Below are 18,356 nucleotides of genomic sequence, written 5' to 3'. Positions count from 1 at the left end.
TCCCGTTTGTTCTGTAGATTAGCTCCACCATGGATAGAGGATTGGTTAATGGATAGAAAAGAGAGTAGGGATAAATGGGTCATTTTCGGGTTGGCAGGCTGGTAGTGAGGTGCCGCAAGGATTAGTGCTTGGGCCTCAGCTATTTACATATTTATATTAATGACTTAGATGAAGAGACTAAGTAATGTATCCAAGTTTGCTGATGTTATAAAGCTAGGTGGGAAAGTAAGCTGTGAGGAGAACACGAGAGTCTGCAAAGAGATATAAACAGGTTAAGTGAGCAGGCAATAAGATGGCAAATAAAGTATAATATGGGGAAATGAGGTTATTCACTTTGGTAGGAAGAATAGAAAAACAGAATATTTTTTAAATCGTGAGAAACTATTATATTGATGCTCAAAGATATAGGTGTCCTCGTACAGGAAACACTGATTAACAGGTATAGCAAGCAATTAGGAAGGCAAATGGCATGTTGGCCTTTATTGCAAGGGAGTTGGAGTAGAAGAGTAAGGACGTTTTGCTATAATTGTACAGTACTTTGGTGAGACCACACCTTGAGTACTGTACACAGTCTCCTTATCTTGTAATTAGAAGCGGTGCAATGAAGGTTGACTAGGTTGATTCCTTAGCTAAGAGGGTTGTCTTATGAGATTGAGTAGGTTGGGCCTATACTCTGGAGTTTAGAAGAATGAGCCGTGATCGCATTGAAACATATGGGCATGGAAATTCTGACATCCCCGGGCCCGTACGAAGTTTCTACAGACCCAGGAAGGCATCAGGAAAGCCGGTTTTCAGCACGCGCATGCGCAGATCGTAGCCCAGTAAGGACATTTGTACGAGATTGGGCTATTTACCCATATCTTGCCCAGCAAATGTCCTCAAAAATATTGTGCCTGGAAAAAGCAGGCACATAGCCTACTCTTACAGGCGCAAGAGTTTTAAAACACACAAACAATTGTAAAATAAAATTATAAACATAGTTTATTGTTAAAAACCCTCCCCACTACGGTAAGTTTATTTTTAACATTTAAAAAAACTTTTTTAAAAATCAGGAAAATATTTTATTTTTATAAGACACTAACTACCTAATTTCAATTAATTTTAAATGTGTGGTCTCATTATTTTGTGTGATTTGCTTTTGTTCCCATTAATAGCACTGAGAACTCGTAGTTACGCGCGTCTCCATGCTATTAATGGGAACCTGTAAACTACCTACCCGATTGGCTGAGCAGTCACACATGACTGCATCTTCTGCGTCGGAACACTATGGGTGGGAGCGCGCTTCGCAGCGCGGAAGGAGAAGGCCTCCCTACCAGAATCCGGGGCGCCTCCTAAACCACCAGGTTTTTGTGTAAAATCTCTGGCGAGGAGGCAGTTGCCTGCGGGAAGACCCTCCGAGGAATTTCTGCCCCATAGTATTCTGAGAAAGATTGGCAGAGTAGATGCTGAGAGGTTGTTTCCCTTGGCTGAAGAGTCTAGAATTAGGTGGCATAGTCTCAGGATAAGGGGTCGGCCATTTAAGACTGAGATGAGGAAGAATTTCTTCACTGAGAGTTGTGAATCTTTGGAATTCTCCATCCTACAGGACTGTGGATGCTGAATCGTTGAGTATATTCAAGGCTGAGATACAGATTTTTGGACTCTGGCTATCGAGCCATGTGGAGATTGGGCGGGAAAGTAGAGTTGAGGTCTACGATCAGCCATGATACTGAATGGCTGAGCAGGCTCACAGGGCTTCTTGTATGGCCTACTCCTGCTCCCACTTTTTCTGTTCTTATCCTAGATTTGTAACAGTGAAATATGTAAGGAACTGCCTTGACAAGACTGTCTTTATACCATTATTTGTATAGCATCTGGAATTTACAGTTTATTTTGTTTGCCTTATTCAATAGGGAATAAAAAGATGTGAAAATTGTTTTATTGCTGCATTTTCAGGAACAAAAATGCTTTAACTGACAGGCACTTTTGTACAGTACAAAAGGAAATGTAAAACATCTGAATATTTTTACACCATCTGACAATATAGATTGTGTGACGGTTCTGAAGAACCTGAGCTTTTTCTAAGTACTTCTGTGGTAAAATGCACCATTATATGAATCTTTATTATGGGCCACCATACTGTGCTATGGTGTGTCATGATATTGGCTCGCATCTGTTGGTTATCAGTTTCCCCACCTTGGGTTCAGCTATTAGTTTTCTTCTGACATGTTAAAATTGCCTGTCTTTATCCAACACATTTATTTACCATTCCCTCCCAAAATATCATACACCACAATTAAATTCTCAACAGGATTTCCTCAACAAATTTTAATTGTCTGACACGTTAATATCAACTGTTTTTTTTTCTTTGTTTCCACCTTTGCTGTTGCAAATGTATCCATGAATACCCTGGTTATAAAACACTATAGCCTTGGATCCCTCTGTCAAAATCTACCATGTGGTATTGAGCTTTACAGATAAGAGAGGCCTCTGGTTTAATCTATAGTCTGCGCTGAGTTAGTTAAACTCAGCTGGGTTAGTGATGAGATGCTAAAAATGGCCTCGTCACTGAGCAAAGGAGAAGAAAAATCACTGGGCCTCTTGCTTGTTGTCCGTTGACCCTGTCTGAAAAGTGTATTTGTATATATGTGAGTTGAAGACTAGATCAGGCTCGGCTGTGATGGCTGCTGCAGTAAAATAACCTTTATTGATTAGGTTTGTGCATAACTGGCTAATTGGGCAAGGTACTAGGGGGCTGCCGATGCCTGTGGAACTAAACCAAAAACTTGTATTTATATAGTTGTTTAATGCAGCTCTCAAATGTCCCAAAGCACTTCACATGCAGAGTGTCTGTTCTGTAGACAAAAATGACAACTAATTTGTGCCTGGCAAGATTTCACTAACAGATGAGATGAATGACACAATGTTTCATGGTGTTGGTTAAGGAAAGTATGTTGGCCAGGATGTTGGGAGAGCTCATCTTTAAATGGTGCCGTGAGATTTTTAATACCTAACTGAACTGAAGGACAGCGCCTCAACAATAACCTAATACCAGTTATTAGGTTGATATTAGGAATATCAACCTAATAACTGGTCTTAGGTTGATATTCCAAATACCAGTGCTGTATTTGGAATATCATCCTAAATTATTTGCCAAGTTCCTAGAGCATATACTAATGCCTGTACAAGGTGGGAGGAAACTGGAATGATAGTGGAGGAAGTGAAAGATTCCAGTCATGCTTTAGGGCTGAAGTGGAAGTTTTGTTGACTTAAAAATTAGCTAAAAGTTGTCGACATCTAACCCTACTGTGAGCAAATCGACAATGAATCTGAAGTCTCTTTCTAGCAGGAGTTTTGTTTGTCACAGTGGGGGCAGTATCACTTTTTAATGACCTGTAGTATAACAAAGACAACTTGTATTTATGCAGCGACTTTATAATGGTAAAATGTCCCAAGGCACTTCACAGGAGCAAATATCATACAAATATTGACACCAAGCCATATAGGAGATAATTGGGACAGGTGACCAAAAGCATGGTTAAAGAGGTATGTTTTAAGGAGCATCTTAAAGGAGAAGAGAGGCAGTGAGGTTCATGGAGGGAAAGCTTGGGGCCTAGGCAGCTGAAGGCACGGCTGCCAGTGGTGGAATGAAGAGAATTGGGGATGGGCAGGAGGCCAGAATTGGAGAAGTGTAGTGATCTCATAGGGTTGGAGGAGGTTACAGAGATGGGGTGGGGCTAGGCCATGGAAGGATCTGAACATGAGGATGAGAATTATAAAATTGAGGCATTGCTGGACCGGGAGCCAGTTCAGGTCAGCGAGCACAGTAGTGATGGGTGAACATAACATAATGGGCCAGGAAGCGATGCTGCGTGGTTAGCAGTTTGGTGGGAGCAGGAGGTGGGTCTCATGGACAAGACAAGCTCAGTACATTCGGGGAGATGGGAAAGAAACTAGAGAAAGATATGAGTGGGCATAAAGTTTGTGTTCATTGGGTAATTAACGTTGAAGTCAATTTGTAAATAACCTTCAAATCAAAGGGCATTTCAATGCCTCCTTTAGTTTTTCTTGAGGTTTTGTAACACGTGGGATAAAACGGTTCTTAAATAGAATTGAGTGAAATATAATGTGTTCATTATAGAAATGTCATTATACAGTGAGTAATGAAAGGCTGATTGTGTTGCAGGCCGCAAAGGGGATTGAATGATTCAAAAGTGTCGCTTTGTATCGGTTTCTCAGTGGAGTTTGGACTTCCATTTTGCTGTTGCAAAGATGGTTGAATTAATTCTTCCATTCGATTTTTTTTTTCAAATTAGTTTTCTTGATAACCGTCTAATTTACAAGCAAAAGATTTCTCGTTTTAATCAATTGATGAAGAAAATAAGCTGAAAACATCTGTTTTTCTTACCTGTTCGAAGGCCACTTCATTTAGAATTTACTGTAACCTTTTAGCTCCATGGTACATCACTTTATAAACTGCTGTTTGCAGCAGTTGTTAATTGGTTTTGTTGGATTGTTACAAATTGTAGAGTAACCAAACCTAATAACTCTCAATCATCCACCCTCTCAAATATCTTTCCAATGTTCCCTTAAATTATTCCTAATTTTTTTTTGCTCCCAAGGCAGTCTGTTTCTCTCTGTTGTTCTGGCCTTTTCTTTTGGTTCCTGACCCTTTGTATAAACAAGTTAAAGCTAAACTGTCTTCACTCTTCTAAACCTGTGCTCGTATTGCCCAGTTCCACTTTGTGGCAATCTCCAATATATTGCGGTGCAATTGAGGATCTTGAATAACATCTCCCCTGAGCATTCTACTCCAGAGCAAACAATCCTAGGATCTTCACCCTCTCACCATTTAGATGACTTGGGCTCGGTGTCAGTTTGGTTGATTTTTCTGCACTGACACTAGTACATAAGAACATCATAAATAGGAGCAGGAGAAGGCCATACAGCCCCTCGAGCCTGCTCCACCATTTAATACGATCATAGCTGATCTAATCATGAACTCGGGTTCACTTCCCTGCCCGCTCTCCATAACCCCTTATTCCCTTATCGTTCAAGAAACTGCCTATTTCTGTCTTAAATTTATTCAATGTCCCAGCTTCCACAGCTCTCTGAGGCAGCGAATTCCACAGATCCTCAACCATCAGAAGAAATTTATCCTCATCTCAGTTTTAAATGGGCGGCCCCTTATTCTAAGATCATGCCCTCTAGTTCTAGTCTCCCCCATCAGTGGAAACATCCTCTCTGCATCCACTTTGTCAAGCTCCCTCATAATCTTATACGTTTCGATAAGATCACCTCTCATTTCTTCTGAATTCCAGTGAGTAGAGGCCCAACCTACTCAACCTTTCCTCATAAGTCAACCCCCTCATCTCTGGAATCAATCTTGTGAACCTTCTCTGAACTGCCTCCAAAGCAAGTATATCTTTTCGTAAATATAGAAACCAAAACTGCACGCAGTATTCCAGGTGTGGACTCACCAATACCCTGTATAACTAGCAAGACTTCCTGCTTTTATACTCCATCCATCCCCTTTGCAATAAAGGTCAAGATTCCTTTGGCCTTGCTGTAGCTGCATACTAACCTTTTGTGTTTCATGCACAAGTACCCCCAGGTCCTGCTGTACTGCAGCACTTTGCAGTCTTTCTCCATTTAAATAATAACTTGCTCTTTGATTTTTTTTCTGCCAAAGTGCATGACCTCACACTTTCCAACATTATACTCCATCCGCCAAATTTTTGCCCACTCACTTAGCCTGTCTATGTCCTTTTGCAGATTTTGTGTGTCCTCCTCACACACGGCTTTTCCTCCCATCTTTGTATTGTCAGCAAACTTGGCTACGTACCTAGATAATCTTGCTGTAGTCTGATGACCAAAATTGTACGCAAGACTTGAGGTGCAGCCATACCATTGTTCTATGCAGACTCATTGTCACATCCTGGGATTTTTTTCTCTTGATCTGGCTACACATCCTGATTAGCTTTTACTACTGCATTGCTGGCTTCAGTGAGCTACCCCCAGATCCCTGTCCTGGGTTTTCTCCTGTAGCCTAGTCAAGAGCCAATAAGTTCATCCTTCCCAATTCTCATTACCATGTACTTTTCCACATTAAATGTAATTTGCTGGTCATCGACCCACCATTCCAACTTATCCAGATCTTTTTTGTATTTGGTGTGTTTCTTCCCTATTTGAAACCCTCCGCCCTCCCCACCCCCACTTTGTTTCCTTCCTCAGCTCCTAATCATTTTTATACACTATAACTGGCATCCTGCTAGAACCCCATGCATATCATCACAGCTCCATTCACAACTACCCATTGTTTTCTCAAGGCTAGCCAATTTTTAGTAAACCTCAGAAGCTTGTCTATTTCACGCCTTGCTACTTTGTGAATACTTTTGTGTGATGCAGAATTAAAAGCCTTGCTGAAATCTAACCATCATATCCACAGAATTTCTGTGGTCAATCAGTTCCTCAAGGAACTCCAGTAAATACGTTAAACAAGATTTCCCACCCATAAACCCATCCTAGACTTCCTAGAACCATCCCATACCTTGTTTTGTTTTGTTATCCCCTCTATGTATGCCGTCTAATAATTTACCTACACTGATTTTTGGGCTCAGTTACCTGTCGTCCCCTGATGCTGCTTTTCAAGATTGATATGTTCGTAACTTTACAATCCTTAAGTACTGCTTCTATTTCTAAAGCTGGCGACAAGATCATAACTGATTTTGTTAGCCACTTTTTATGTACGCTTGTATGAAGTCCACCTGGGCCTGGTGGCTTGGCTTGTCTTCCTTGTGCCCTGTCTGATATTCATGTTTCTTTTTGGTGGTACTTCCATTCCTTCCAGAAATTCAACTGGCATCCTGGGGAGATTGCCCACAGCCTCATCTATGAATTAAATAATTAATTTCGTATATTTATGTTTCATTGGTCATTGAATATCATACCATCTCTGGGATCTTTCAGTGACCCACTTCTGACTCCTTTTTTTACTTGCTGCAAATATATTTATTATTCCCTGCTATTGTAATAATTTCTCAATTTATTCCTGGTCAACTGAAGCGACTCATAATCTGTCAAAGGATGGATCAATTTGTGTTTCTAATCAGTTTGTTTACTGTCTGCAATGTGTTTAGATACCTCTGATAACTGCCGGGGGGAACTTGCAGTTCAGAATATTTTGTGGCTTTCGTCTTCATTAAATTATTTCTATTGTGTTTTCAGGCTACGGCTTCATGAGGAAAAGATTATCAAAGATCGGCGATATCATCTTAGAACCTATCCAAATTGTTTTGTGGCAAAAGAATTAATCGATTGGCTTCTAGATCACAAAGATGCTGCTGACCGGGTCACAGCAATCAAGTTGATGCAAAAACTATTGGATCATGGTGTCATCCATCATGGTAAGTTCACATCAATATTAATCATTTCAAAAGACCATTTTTTTTTTAGTTTCAGTGGTGCACTTTCTCTAAACAGTTGGTTAATGTGATTGAGCGAGCCCAGATTTTACACCATGCTGTATTAAAGTAAAGGGTAGCTATTCAAAGTGGCAGAAGGTGAAGAGTGGTGATTTAAAAGGATCACTGTTTTCACAATTTATATTAACAATTTAGACTTTGGAATCAAAAGCACAATTTCTAAATTTGTGGGTGATGCCAAATTGGAGGGGATAGGTAATACTGAGGAGGACTGCAGCAAATTACAGGAAGACATTAATAAACTTGCAGAATGGGCATATAATTAGCAAATGAAATTCAACACCGATAAATGTGAGGTACAGGTTGAACCTCCCTTATGCAGCACCCTAGGGCCTGGCCTGTGCTGAATAAGGGATTTTTCCAGATGAGGGGAGGTCAGCGGCCCGAGGTCGGCGCCCTCGGCGAGCCCCCAAAGTCAGAGTAGAGGTCGGCTGCATTCTGCTCTCGGCCACCGGAATCATGCCGGCCGAGGGGTGGTGTCGGATAAAGAGGTCCAACCTGTATTACGTTTTGGTAGGAAGAATAATGAGGTCACTTATTACTTGGAGGGCGCGAGTTCGGGTGGGGTAAAGGAACAACAGAATCTCTGAGTACAAATACAACACTGAAAGTAGCGACACAGGTTAACAAGACCATAAGAAAGCAAACCAAGCACTAAGGTTTATTTCTAGAGGGATATAATTGAAAAGTAGTGAAGTTATGCTAAACTTGTATTGAACCTTGGTTAGACCACACTTGGAGTACGCATACAATTCTTGTTGCCACATTATGAAAAGGATATAAAGGCACTGGAGAGGGTGCAGAGAAGATTTACAAGGATGAGACCTAGAGTATAGAAGAATTGAGTAGTGATCTCATTGAAACATACAAGATTCTTACAGGGCTTGACAGGGTAGATGAAGTGAGGATGGTTGGTGAGTCTAAAACCAGGGGTCGCAGTCTCAGAATAAGGGGTCGGCCTGTTGATACTGGATTCTTTTCCCTTCAATCTGTTTCAGCGAATTCACTGACACACGAACACTTTTAGTCTTAGCAACATAAGACCTTTATTCTGTAGATTATCTGGCCGGGACCTGTTAAGATAAAGGGAACACTCTCGATTCGAGCCTGTCCACCTTTCTCCTGACAAGTCTCGTAACAGTACAAAAGCTCAACACTTATACATTGTTACAACAGAACACATTTGAGTGACACTCAGTTTATACAATCATTGGTCGATTTCCCCCATAGCATACCCAATTGCAGGCTAACAACTCTCCAAATAGGGCGGGCTCCAGGGATGTGTTTATTGTTTCGCATCTCATCACACTTCCTTATTTTACTGCTGTTTATAGCAGCCCCTCGTTTGAATCATGTCTGACTTTTGCTTTTTCACATAACTCGTGTTTGACCACAACTCTTGAGTAATCCTTAGTTTGTGTTGACAGGGCAAATATCGCAGCTGGACAATTGCTCTTGGCCATTTTCCCATGATCCCTTACTAACACATTCGCAAACCTTCTATCTACATTCTCAGGCCATTTAAGACTGAGATGAGGAGAAATTTCTTCACTGAGGGTGGTGAATCTTTGGAATTCTCTACCCCAGAGGGCTGTGGAGGCTCAGTCGTTGAGTATATTCAGGATGTGGATCGATAGATTTTTGGATATTAAGGGAATTAAGGGATAGTGCAGGAAAGTGGAGTTGAGGTAGAAGATCAGCCATGATCTTATTGAATAGCGGAGCAGGCTCGAGGAGCCGAATGGCTTACTTCTACTCCTATTTCTTATGTTATGTACCAGAAATGTGAGGATATATCTATAAAGAAAGGATGATCAGGCTGGGTCTCTTTTTGCTTGAAAAAAGAAGGCTGAGGAGTGACTTAATTGAGGGCTTTAAAATTATGACTGGTTTTGTTAGAATAGATAGTGTGTGTGTTTCCGCTTGTAGGGAAGAGCATAACTAGAGGCCATCAATATAAGATAGTCACCGAGAAATCAAGTAGGGAATTCAGAAGAATCTTCTTTACCCTGAGAGTGGTGAGAATGTGGAACTTGCTACCACGGAGTGGTTGATACAAATAGTATAGATACTTTTAAGGGGAGGCTAAGCAAGCATATGAGGGAGAAGGGAATAAAGGGTAATGCTGATCGATTTAGATGAGGAAAGATGGGAGGAGTCTCAAACGGAGCATGAACGTTGGCATGGATTGGTTGGGCTGAATGGCCAGTGTCTGTGCTGTATATTCTATGTAATCCTATACAATTCCCTATCCTTCCATCCAAGACATTTGCCATTCTAAGCAGGTAACTTGATCCCAACCTCCTTCTGATGATGATGATGATCTAGCTCCAGTTGTTAACTGGTGGGTAGAGCAGGATTTACACTCACATCAAGCAAAGTGATTGAGACTGGATGCTTGCAGTGTGTGTTCAGAACAACCCTATGGTCTGATGCGACACTGTTGTTCCCACACTACTCACTTTCCAACATGGAATTATTCTAAACTTAAAGACCTGGAATTTGCGGTCAGTGGCAAAGCAAAGGCATTCACCGCTGGCCCTGAAGAAAGCTGCCCGCAGAGTTCTCGCGATCTCTGGTGAGGAGTTTGCCTTTTCTGACGCCCAAGTGATTTCAGTGCAGTATAGTGAGGATCAACATTCCCTCTAAGCTGTCGGCCAGTCCCACGCAGCCCAGGACTGGCTTTTACAATGTGAAATTTTGCACATGCACGAAACGTTGAATGGGCCATGTAGCCCGTTAAAGGGACTGCGCCCCCAAATTTCAAATTCGCGGAACATTGGTTGGGATTCCCTAACCCAATCTGTGATGGCAACAAGCTGTCTAAGCAACCAATCACACTGCAGAATTCTCACACAAGGCAGCAGGGAAATGACAACCTGCTTTTATCCCGACTTCTTAAAAATGTTAGAGCAAAACCAAGATTGAGGCTCTCACATGGGGATATGGTAGAACCTGAATTGTCGCGAACAAAGTTTAAAATTAAATTTAAATTTTTATCATGGAGAAATTTGACACTCCACAAAATGAAAATGTTTTTCAGGGCCATATAGTTTGTTTAGCACTCAATACGCTGTTATGCGGATGGGAACACCAACACCTCCATGTTCCCCCTCCAAGTCACGCCATTCTGACTTGGAAGTATATCGTCGTTGCTGGGTCAAAATCCTGGAACTCCCTCCTTAATAGCACTGTGGGAGTACCTTCACCACAAGGACTGCAGCTGTTCAAGAAGGAGGCTCACCACAATCTTCTCCAGGGCAATTGGGGATTGCCAGTGACTCCCACATCCCATGAACTAATTTAAAAAAAAACAGTTACACCTATTTCAACAAGGTCTAACATTTAATGGAATATTTAACAGCCATATTACCGTGGAAAAGCCCAAGTTTTTGTCGGTTCCGCTGATTTCCGTGATTGCTGGTGATTTGGTGGGGGGGAGTGGGAGGGGGGTTGGAGGGGGAGGGGGTGTGGGGTGGGGCGGGCTTGGTGTAGCCAGTGTTGGAGCAGTGAATGACTGACTGCAATCTCATGATTTCTGTGTTTAGATGCGCACGTGCGCATCTAAAGTTGCTGTCGGATTCAGAGGGGCTGTTATTTCTCTGTTGTTACCCACTGCAAATTTTGGCCCATATTACAATTTTTTTTTTGATATGCACACCTCAAAAGTATGTGTGAGCGTTATAATGTATATCCATTGTCTCCATGCAACACTTTCCTCCCCATGTTTAAACTTACATTTTATTACAATTATCCATGTTCTCCAGCTCTATCTCAAATGTACCCAACTGAGCCATGTGAGAATCTGGCTACTCACTGGTCCCTTCCTGCTCCAGACCCACCCCTGCTTTGGAAAAGCAAATCCCGTTTGCCATATTCTGTTTCTCACCCGGCTCCACATTGAGGTCCCAGCCATCTTATTGATGGTCAGGCAATTGCAGGGAAGGCCATTTCTCAGCCTATGATTTAATCGGGGGGAGGGTCATAGTCATTTCAGACAGCCTATCATCAGTTGTCAACACCCTAAATATAATGAATAACAAACAAGTTATTCTAAAGTGGTAATTAGCTAAATATTGGTAACAGAAATAAGGAAGTGATGCAAAGAAATAAGTAACTGTTAATATTAAATGTAGTAGGTATCTCTTCATACAAACTTCACTATTGCCAGCAAACAAACTTGTTTCCATTAGTTGAATTCTGTGAGAATGTGCTATACATGAACAGTAAGAACATCCTGATTTTTTGTAAACTGTTAAATGTGGGTTGTTCAAGTAAGCTTCTTGATCCCCCACCTGCGATCCTTTTGCAAGTTTCATCTGTTTGAAGTTCAATATTTCAGAATGGAAGAAGTATACATAGCTGAAGAATATCCATATATCAGTTTGCTTTCTGAATTTTGTATATATCACTCAAGTTATAATTCAGTGCTACTGTTGGTCAAATATGTGATCTGACGGTGGTTAGTTTGAAAACAGAGTTGATAAGATAAAGTAATCTGCAATAAACTATTGCTGTGGTATTGTATTATGCATAATATATTCCTGAAGCACCCGGAGCGTAATATTTTCGAATTAGCTGATTCCAAAATGTGTTAATCATGAATTTTTATGTGCTTTCTTTTTAGTTTGTGATGAGCATAAGGAATTTAAGGATGCCAAACTTTTCTACCGCTTCAGAAAAGATGATGGCACTTTCCCATTGGATAGCGAAGTGAAGGTTTTCACAAGGGGCCAAAGGATGTATGAAAAGTAGGTGGATTTCGTTTGCCTGAGATGGAGAAATACTAAGGCCTATATTTGGCATGCTGGTAATCTTTATGCCCACTTATTGCCTTGCAGGAAATGACAGTCTAGGTGTTTAAGCTACTTTGCTAATGCTGGTGTCAATTCTTGTATAGTTATTAGGGTGGTAAATATTGTATACTGATGGGCTTGAAGACAGCAAGTCCAAGTATTTTTTGACATAAAAATAGAAACTGTTGGAACTACTCAGCAAGTCAGGCAGCATCTGTGGAGAGAGAAAAACATTTCATGTTTTAGGCCGATGACCTTTCGTGAATGTGCCTCAGTTTTTGTGGGTTTCATTAACTGCAGTGAATGCAATAGATGGAAAATATGAGCAGTGTATCACATCTTGACTCTGGGTCAAGTGTTTCATTTGCTGCTTATTTAGGCCCTCAACTGTGATTATTCCTACTTGAGTGATGATTAGTTGCCTCATTTTGCTGCTGTACATTTAAGGTGTTTGATCAGAATATATGCAGCACCCTTAGCTGAACATTAAGACATTTCAGGCAGTACTTGGCCTAGTGCATACACATAGCATAAGCGGGGAGTCTGGTAGTGGGAAAACACAGTCAGGCCAGAGATGTGGAGGCCATGCTGATCTAAATGGCAAGGCCTCATTTAAATAGCTTTCTGCAGACTCTGCCTGACAACTGACATCTATAATGGGCGGGAGCACTCGGAAGCGGCAGGAGGCCGCAGCCAGGCGGTTGTGGGGACAGTCCTTGGCAGTCAGTGGAGGCTGAAGGCTCCTGGCTACAATCCGGGCTGGGGGGAGGGGGGTGTGGATCAGTGTCGAGGTGGCCCAGACATCCTCGTTTTACCCCATTGGGTGGGGTGGGACAGAGAGACAGACACCTGGCCATGATTGCAGTGGAGGGCCAGGACATCAGGGCCGTGATTGAAGTGGGGGCAGCTGGGGCAGGATGTCTGGGAGGGGGGTGGCAGGCAGGGGCCAGGACATTGGGGAGGTAGGGCAGGGTCCAGGACATCAGGGCTGTTATTGGCTGAGGTAGGTGCGGGGCAGGACATTGGGGCTAGGGAAGGCTGAAGGCTTTCTTGAAGCCTGGAGGGAGCACTCCTCCTCCTGGCCCTGTGACTGCTAAAAGGCACTGATCTGCAGCACTTACCATGGCCAGTCAGCATCTCCTGCCCCTGATCTGCTGCTGGGCATCTTGGGCACATCTCTCGTTTAGTGGTCTCAGCGGATAGCTACTTTGGAATGTTGATTGAGGCTCTGTTTGCCTTTTGCAGGAGTGTCATCGATGGCCTGATATGTTAAATATTAAACCCTCACTTGTCTGTTTGGGGGGAATAGTTGACTAATTGGTTGTCAGCTTGCTTACAATGGAAACTGTAAAATGCCTTCCCCACAAAAGTGCTAGAGTTGTCATTTTGCAAAGTAACTAATAATATCTATTGCTAAATGAAAATATTGAGGCTTGTAATCTGTCTTCCATGCCTAGCTGTAAGGGTTTCTCTCTTTGGCATCTCTTATTTGGGGTAAAACGTTCTGAATCAGTGGCAGTAGGTAATGACTTTTTTGATTGGAACGTCAGTTTAAAAATGTTAATATTTGTTGTAGGGAGCCGTTTACTTTGTGAATGAGCAAGATTTTATCAATTTGTCCATATTCCATGTCATTGAAAGTGAAATTATTGCTCACTGGTAGAAAGAGAGCAAAGAAACGAAAGAGTTAACACACATCTCTGCTCACTAGAGTTGGATATGTTTTAGCACATTTAACTGTCCTATTTGTATAAATGTGTGTACACTGGTCCAAATTCAAATGACTAATTACAGTTCCTACGGTAACTAGGGCATGTATATCTGATTTCTGTCAATTAATTTTCTGCATCTCTCTCAATTTTCTTTTGGGCAAACATTGCAGATAGTTAGTTACTATTTAATTATTTGTATGATAATTGCTGTAACTTTGAACAGTCTAGTGATTGTCAAATGCATCTGCTTTCATTGCTTAGTCAGTATTTGTGACTCTTAGGAAAACTTTGTAATGTAGAAAAAAAATCTCCCCCTCTATTTCTGTTCCCATGGCACTGACTGATGTCATAACCTTCCGATATCCCTCAGGTGGCCATTGTTCACATACTGTGCTTAGGCTCAGATGTCAGCAGGCTAGTCAATTGGTAGAATGTCACGAGTGAGCCGACTGTCCTTGGCCTACATGTGTATTTCTAATGCAAGACCATTTTCTTCCCCTTCCTAATAGAGTAGTACTGTCAGTACTTGTAGTGTTCCTTACTGCTACCGGTTAACCGTGCAGAGCCAGAGCTGAACCTGCCATCTTTCCGGCCAGTATGACTGCCACTTATTGCCTTAACGATTGGAATAGTTCTATTTGGCAAATCTTGACTCGTTTGACCATAGATGGTAAAGAAAAATGAGGTTGTCAAATTGTTGCATTTTTTCACTCTTCCCAGTAACATCACTGCTTAACTGGTGCTACTTGATGTTGAGTAATTAAGACAAACATGATAGTTGTTATCATTTTCCTTCCACCATCCTGTTTACTGCTTCAACTCTTGTTGGATCCAACCTCCTGAACTTTGGCTGCATTTTAGAAAAAATTGATGTCCAGTAAATTTGAAAGTTGAAGTCACTCTGTTTCTGTTGCAAACATGAGGTGAAGTTTTTCCAATCAGTTTAAATGCAACATGCATGGCAGTCCCATCCTTTTTTTATGTTCTAATAGTATCCTCAATATTAAATCAAAGTACACACAAAGATGTTCATTTTGTGATGTATATGAAGTTGCAGGAATCCAAGGAGCTATGTATTCTATGAAGACACTTTCATACCACTGGAGTGTGGTTGACTGGAATCTTCCTGTCACTTACAGACTTGGTGCAAACCAGCTCTCTAACTAACAAACTGTCGCAGATCCATGAAAAACTGGCTTTATGACATGCCAGCTGGTTACTCGTTCAAGTCATTGTGGGGAGCCAGTCTGGACTCTCTACCACCATAGGGCTCCACTTCTAACCTCGAGACTGACTCCCCAATGTGGAATATAAAAAGGAGGGAGATTGAGGTATATAACTTGCTCTTCCAAAACTAGATCGGAGAACCTGTAAAAGAATAAAAGTGGATACAGACTGTTGAAGTGCAGGACGGATTGGTTATGTCTACTAAAATGATCACCATGGTGGTATCAATATAATTTGAATGGAGATTAGACCCGGAGGAATATGCCGGTGGTGTACTAATAGTAGTGTGAAGTAAATGGTGTTTCTTTTTGTCAAAGGTGGATTTCTTTCAGTGGTTTGTCTTGGAAATGATTTTCTTTTAGTCTGATCTCGATATTTTCAAATTTACTCTTGGACTAAACTGAAATTCTCATATTTTATTCCCAAATTTATTGTATTTTAGTTGGGTGATGGGGGAGGGGGTGTGGTGTTTAATCAAAAATAAAAATTTTAGTTTTTGAAACAGAAAACGTCATTGTTTCATTTGTCATTTCACTCAGAACTTACGAGGCCATATTAAATACTGAAATAATCTGATATCAGACTAGCAAATAAAACTATTCGTCAATTCCAACATTTGTTCCAAAAGTTGGGAACTATTGGCGTAGGAAGTAAATTTAGTTTTACTCTTTTTTTTGTTTTGAACTTTGTTCTTCATTCTAAATCTTAAGAAATGTAGTCCTACTTTGTGTTTGGTGAAAATACAGTAAGTTTCGTTTAACTTTTTTTTTGGTCAATGAAAGTGGAAAGCATCTTAGTGTTGTGCAACTCAACATGAGTGGGGTAGTTATGCTTTTAGATTGTGTTTGGCTTTACATAGTAACTAGGAGACATGGACGGGCTGATGTCCTGTGCTTTTTAAATTGTCCTTTTTCTTTTTTCCTCCTTTTCCTCCTTTCTGTGCCCCCCTCAAAATTCTACTTAAATGCTGTTAAAGTACAAGCAAAGGTGAGGAAAATTAGCAGGGATCTGTCTTTGGAAATTCCTGCATGCAATGTCTGCAGTTGCCTGTTTTTTAAAAAAAAACCTGGGTGCAATGTATGAGGTCCAGTGGCTGTGCATGGAATAAATAAATCGAAGCTTTACTATATTTGTGCTTTTATTTTTTTTAATATTTTCTTGAATTTGAAAATCATGTCATCATACATTTCCTTCTCCTATGCAGAGCTTCCATGAAGATTTTCTAAGCCAAAAGCAAACTTGAAGTCATGAACTTGTCTCCCTTAGTAGTTGCCACTAAGTGTATCACCATATTCAAGAATAATTCATTGTGAAATCCTGAAAGGTCTCTTGTGATTGAGTTTTGGCTTAGATTCAAGAGCATTGATGCTGCATCCCTTTTTGTGGATTCCTGTTTTTATTCTCTCCAGGATCAGTCATTGTTTATATCGACATAACTATTTTAAGTCAAGGGCTGTATTTATATCTTTGCCATGATAGGTTGATGAGCACTGAGAACTTGCTGATGCAGACACGGGAGGAGGAAGGAGTGAAATACCAGCGTGCTTTCGTAGCGTGTGAATTTATCGACTGGCTGATACAAGAAGGCGAAGTTGCCATAAGGAGTGAAGGGGAACAGCTCTGTTGTAGGCTGCTGGAGCATGTCATTATTCAACATGGTGAGAATTGATTATTTTTTGAAGTGCAATGTAAAATGGTTCTTCCCAAATTAAATATATATTATAATTAACTTTTTTTTGTTCCTAGAATGTGGGCATCACTCACAAAGCCAGCATCTATCGTCCATCTCCAATTGCCCTAGGGAAGGTGGTGATGAGCCGCTGCTTTGAACCGCTGCAGTCCCTGTGGTGAAGGTGCTGTTGGGGAGGAAGTTCTCGGATTTTGACCCAATGACAATGAAGGAATGGCGATATATTTCTAAATCAGGATGGTGTGGAACTTGCAGATGATGGTGTTCCAATGTGCCTGCTGCCCTTGTCCATCCATAGAAACATAGAAAATAAGTGCAGGAGTAGGCCATTCAGCCCTTCTAGCCTGCACTGCCATTCAATGAGTTCATGGCTGAACATGCAACTTCAGTACCCCATTCCTGCTTTCTCACCATACCCCTTGATCCCCCTAGTAGTAAGGACTTCATCTAACTCTTTTTTGAATATGTTTAGTAAATTGGCCTCAACAACTTTCTGTGGTAGAGAATTCCACAGATTCACCACTCTGGGTGAAGAAGTTTCTCCTCATCTCGGTCCTAAATGGCTTACCCCTTATCCTTAGACTGTGTCTCCTGGTTCTGGACTTCCCCAACATTGGGAACATTCTTCCTGCATCTAACCTGTCTAACCCCGTCAGAATTTTAAACGTTTCTATGAGGTCCCCTCTCATTCTTCTGAACTCCAGTGAATACAAGCCCAGTTGATCCAGTCTTTCTTGATAGGTCAGTCCCGCCATCCTGGGAATCAGTCTGGTGAACCTTCGCTGCACTCCCTCAATAGCAAGAATGTCCTTCCTCAGGTTAGGAGACCAAAACTGTACACAATACTCCAGATGTGGCATCACCAAGGCCCTGTACAACTGCAGCAACATCTCCCTGCCCCTGTACTCAAATCCCCTCGCTTTGAAGGCCAACATGCCATTTGTTTTCTTAACCGCCTGCTGTACCTGCATGCCAACCTTCAATGACTGATGTACCATGACACCCAGGTCTCTCTGCACCTCCCCTTTTCCTAATCTGTCACCATTCAAATAGTCTGTCTCTCTGTTTTTACCACCAAAGTGGATAACCTCACATTTATCCACATTATACTTCATCTGCCATGCATTTGCCCACTCACCTAACCTATCCAAGTCGCTCTGCAGCCTCATAGCATCCTCCTCGCAGCTCACACTGCCACCCAACTTAATGTCATCCGCAAATTTGGAGATACTACATTTAATCCCCTCGTCTAAATCATTAATGTACAGTGTAAACAGCTGGGGCCCCAGCACAGAACCTTGCGGTACCCCACTAGTCACTGCCTGCCATTCTGAAAAGTCCCCATTTACTCCTACTCTTTGCTTCCTGTCTGACAACCAGTTCTCAATCCATGTTAGCACACTACCCCCAATCCCATGTGCTTTAACTTTGCACATTAATCTCTTGTGTGGGACCTTGTCGAAAGCCT

The 18,356-nt window shown here is 41.5% G+C and overlaps 1 protein-coding gene across 3 annotated transcripts in view; it reads left to right on the top strand.

Moving 5' to 3' along the window:
• The window catches only part of deptor (DEP domain containing MTOR-interacting protein), an 86,621-nt gene that overhangs the window by 30,115 nt on the left and 38,150 nt on the right, over positions 1-18,356 (top strand). For all 3 annotated transcript variants that reach the window (XM_070890544.1, XM_070890525.1, XM_070890534.1), the window contains exons 3-5: positions 7,207-7,385; positions 12,091-12,214; positions 16,678-16,856. In XM_070890544.1, the coding sequence (XP_070746645.1) occupies positions 7,207-7,385; positions 12,091-12,214; positions 16,678-16,856 (482 nt within the window). The remainder of the gene's footprint in view (positions 1-7,206; positions 7,386-12,090; positions 12,215-16,677; positions 16,857-18,356) is intronic.

This window comes from Pristiophorus japonicus, chromosome 1 (genome assembly GCF_044704955.1).
Source record: "Pristiophorus japonicus isolate sPriJap1 chromosome 1, sPriJap1.hap1, whole genome shotgun sequence".
Taxonomy (NCBI): domain Eukaryota; kingdom Metazoa; phylum Chordata; class Chondrichthyes; family Pristiophoridae; genus Pristiophorus; species Pristiophorus japonicus.
Note: the sequence above shows the minus strand (reverse complement) of the source record. Positions and strands in the feature narration are given on the sequence as shown.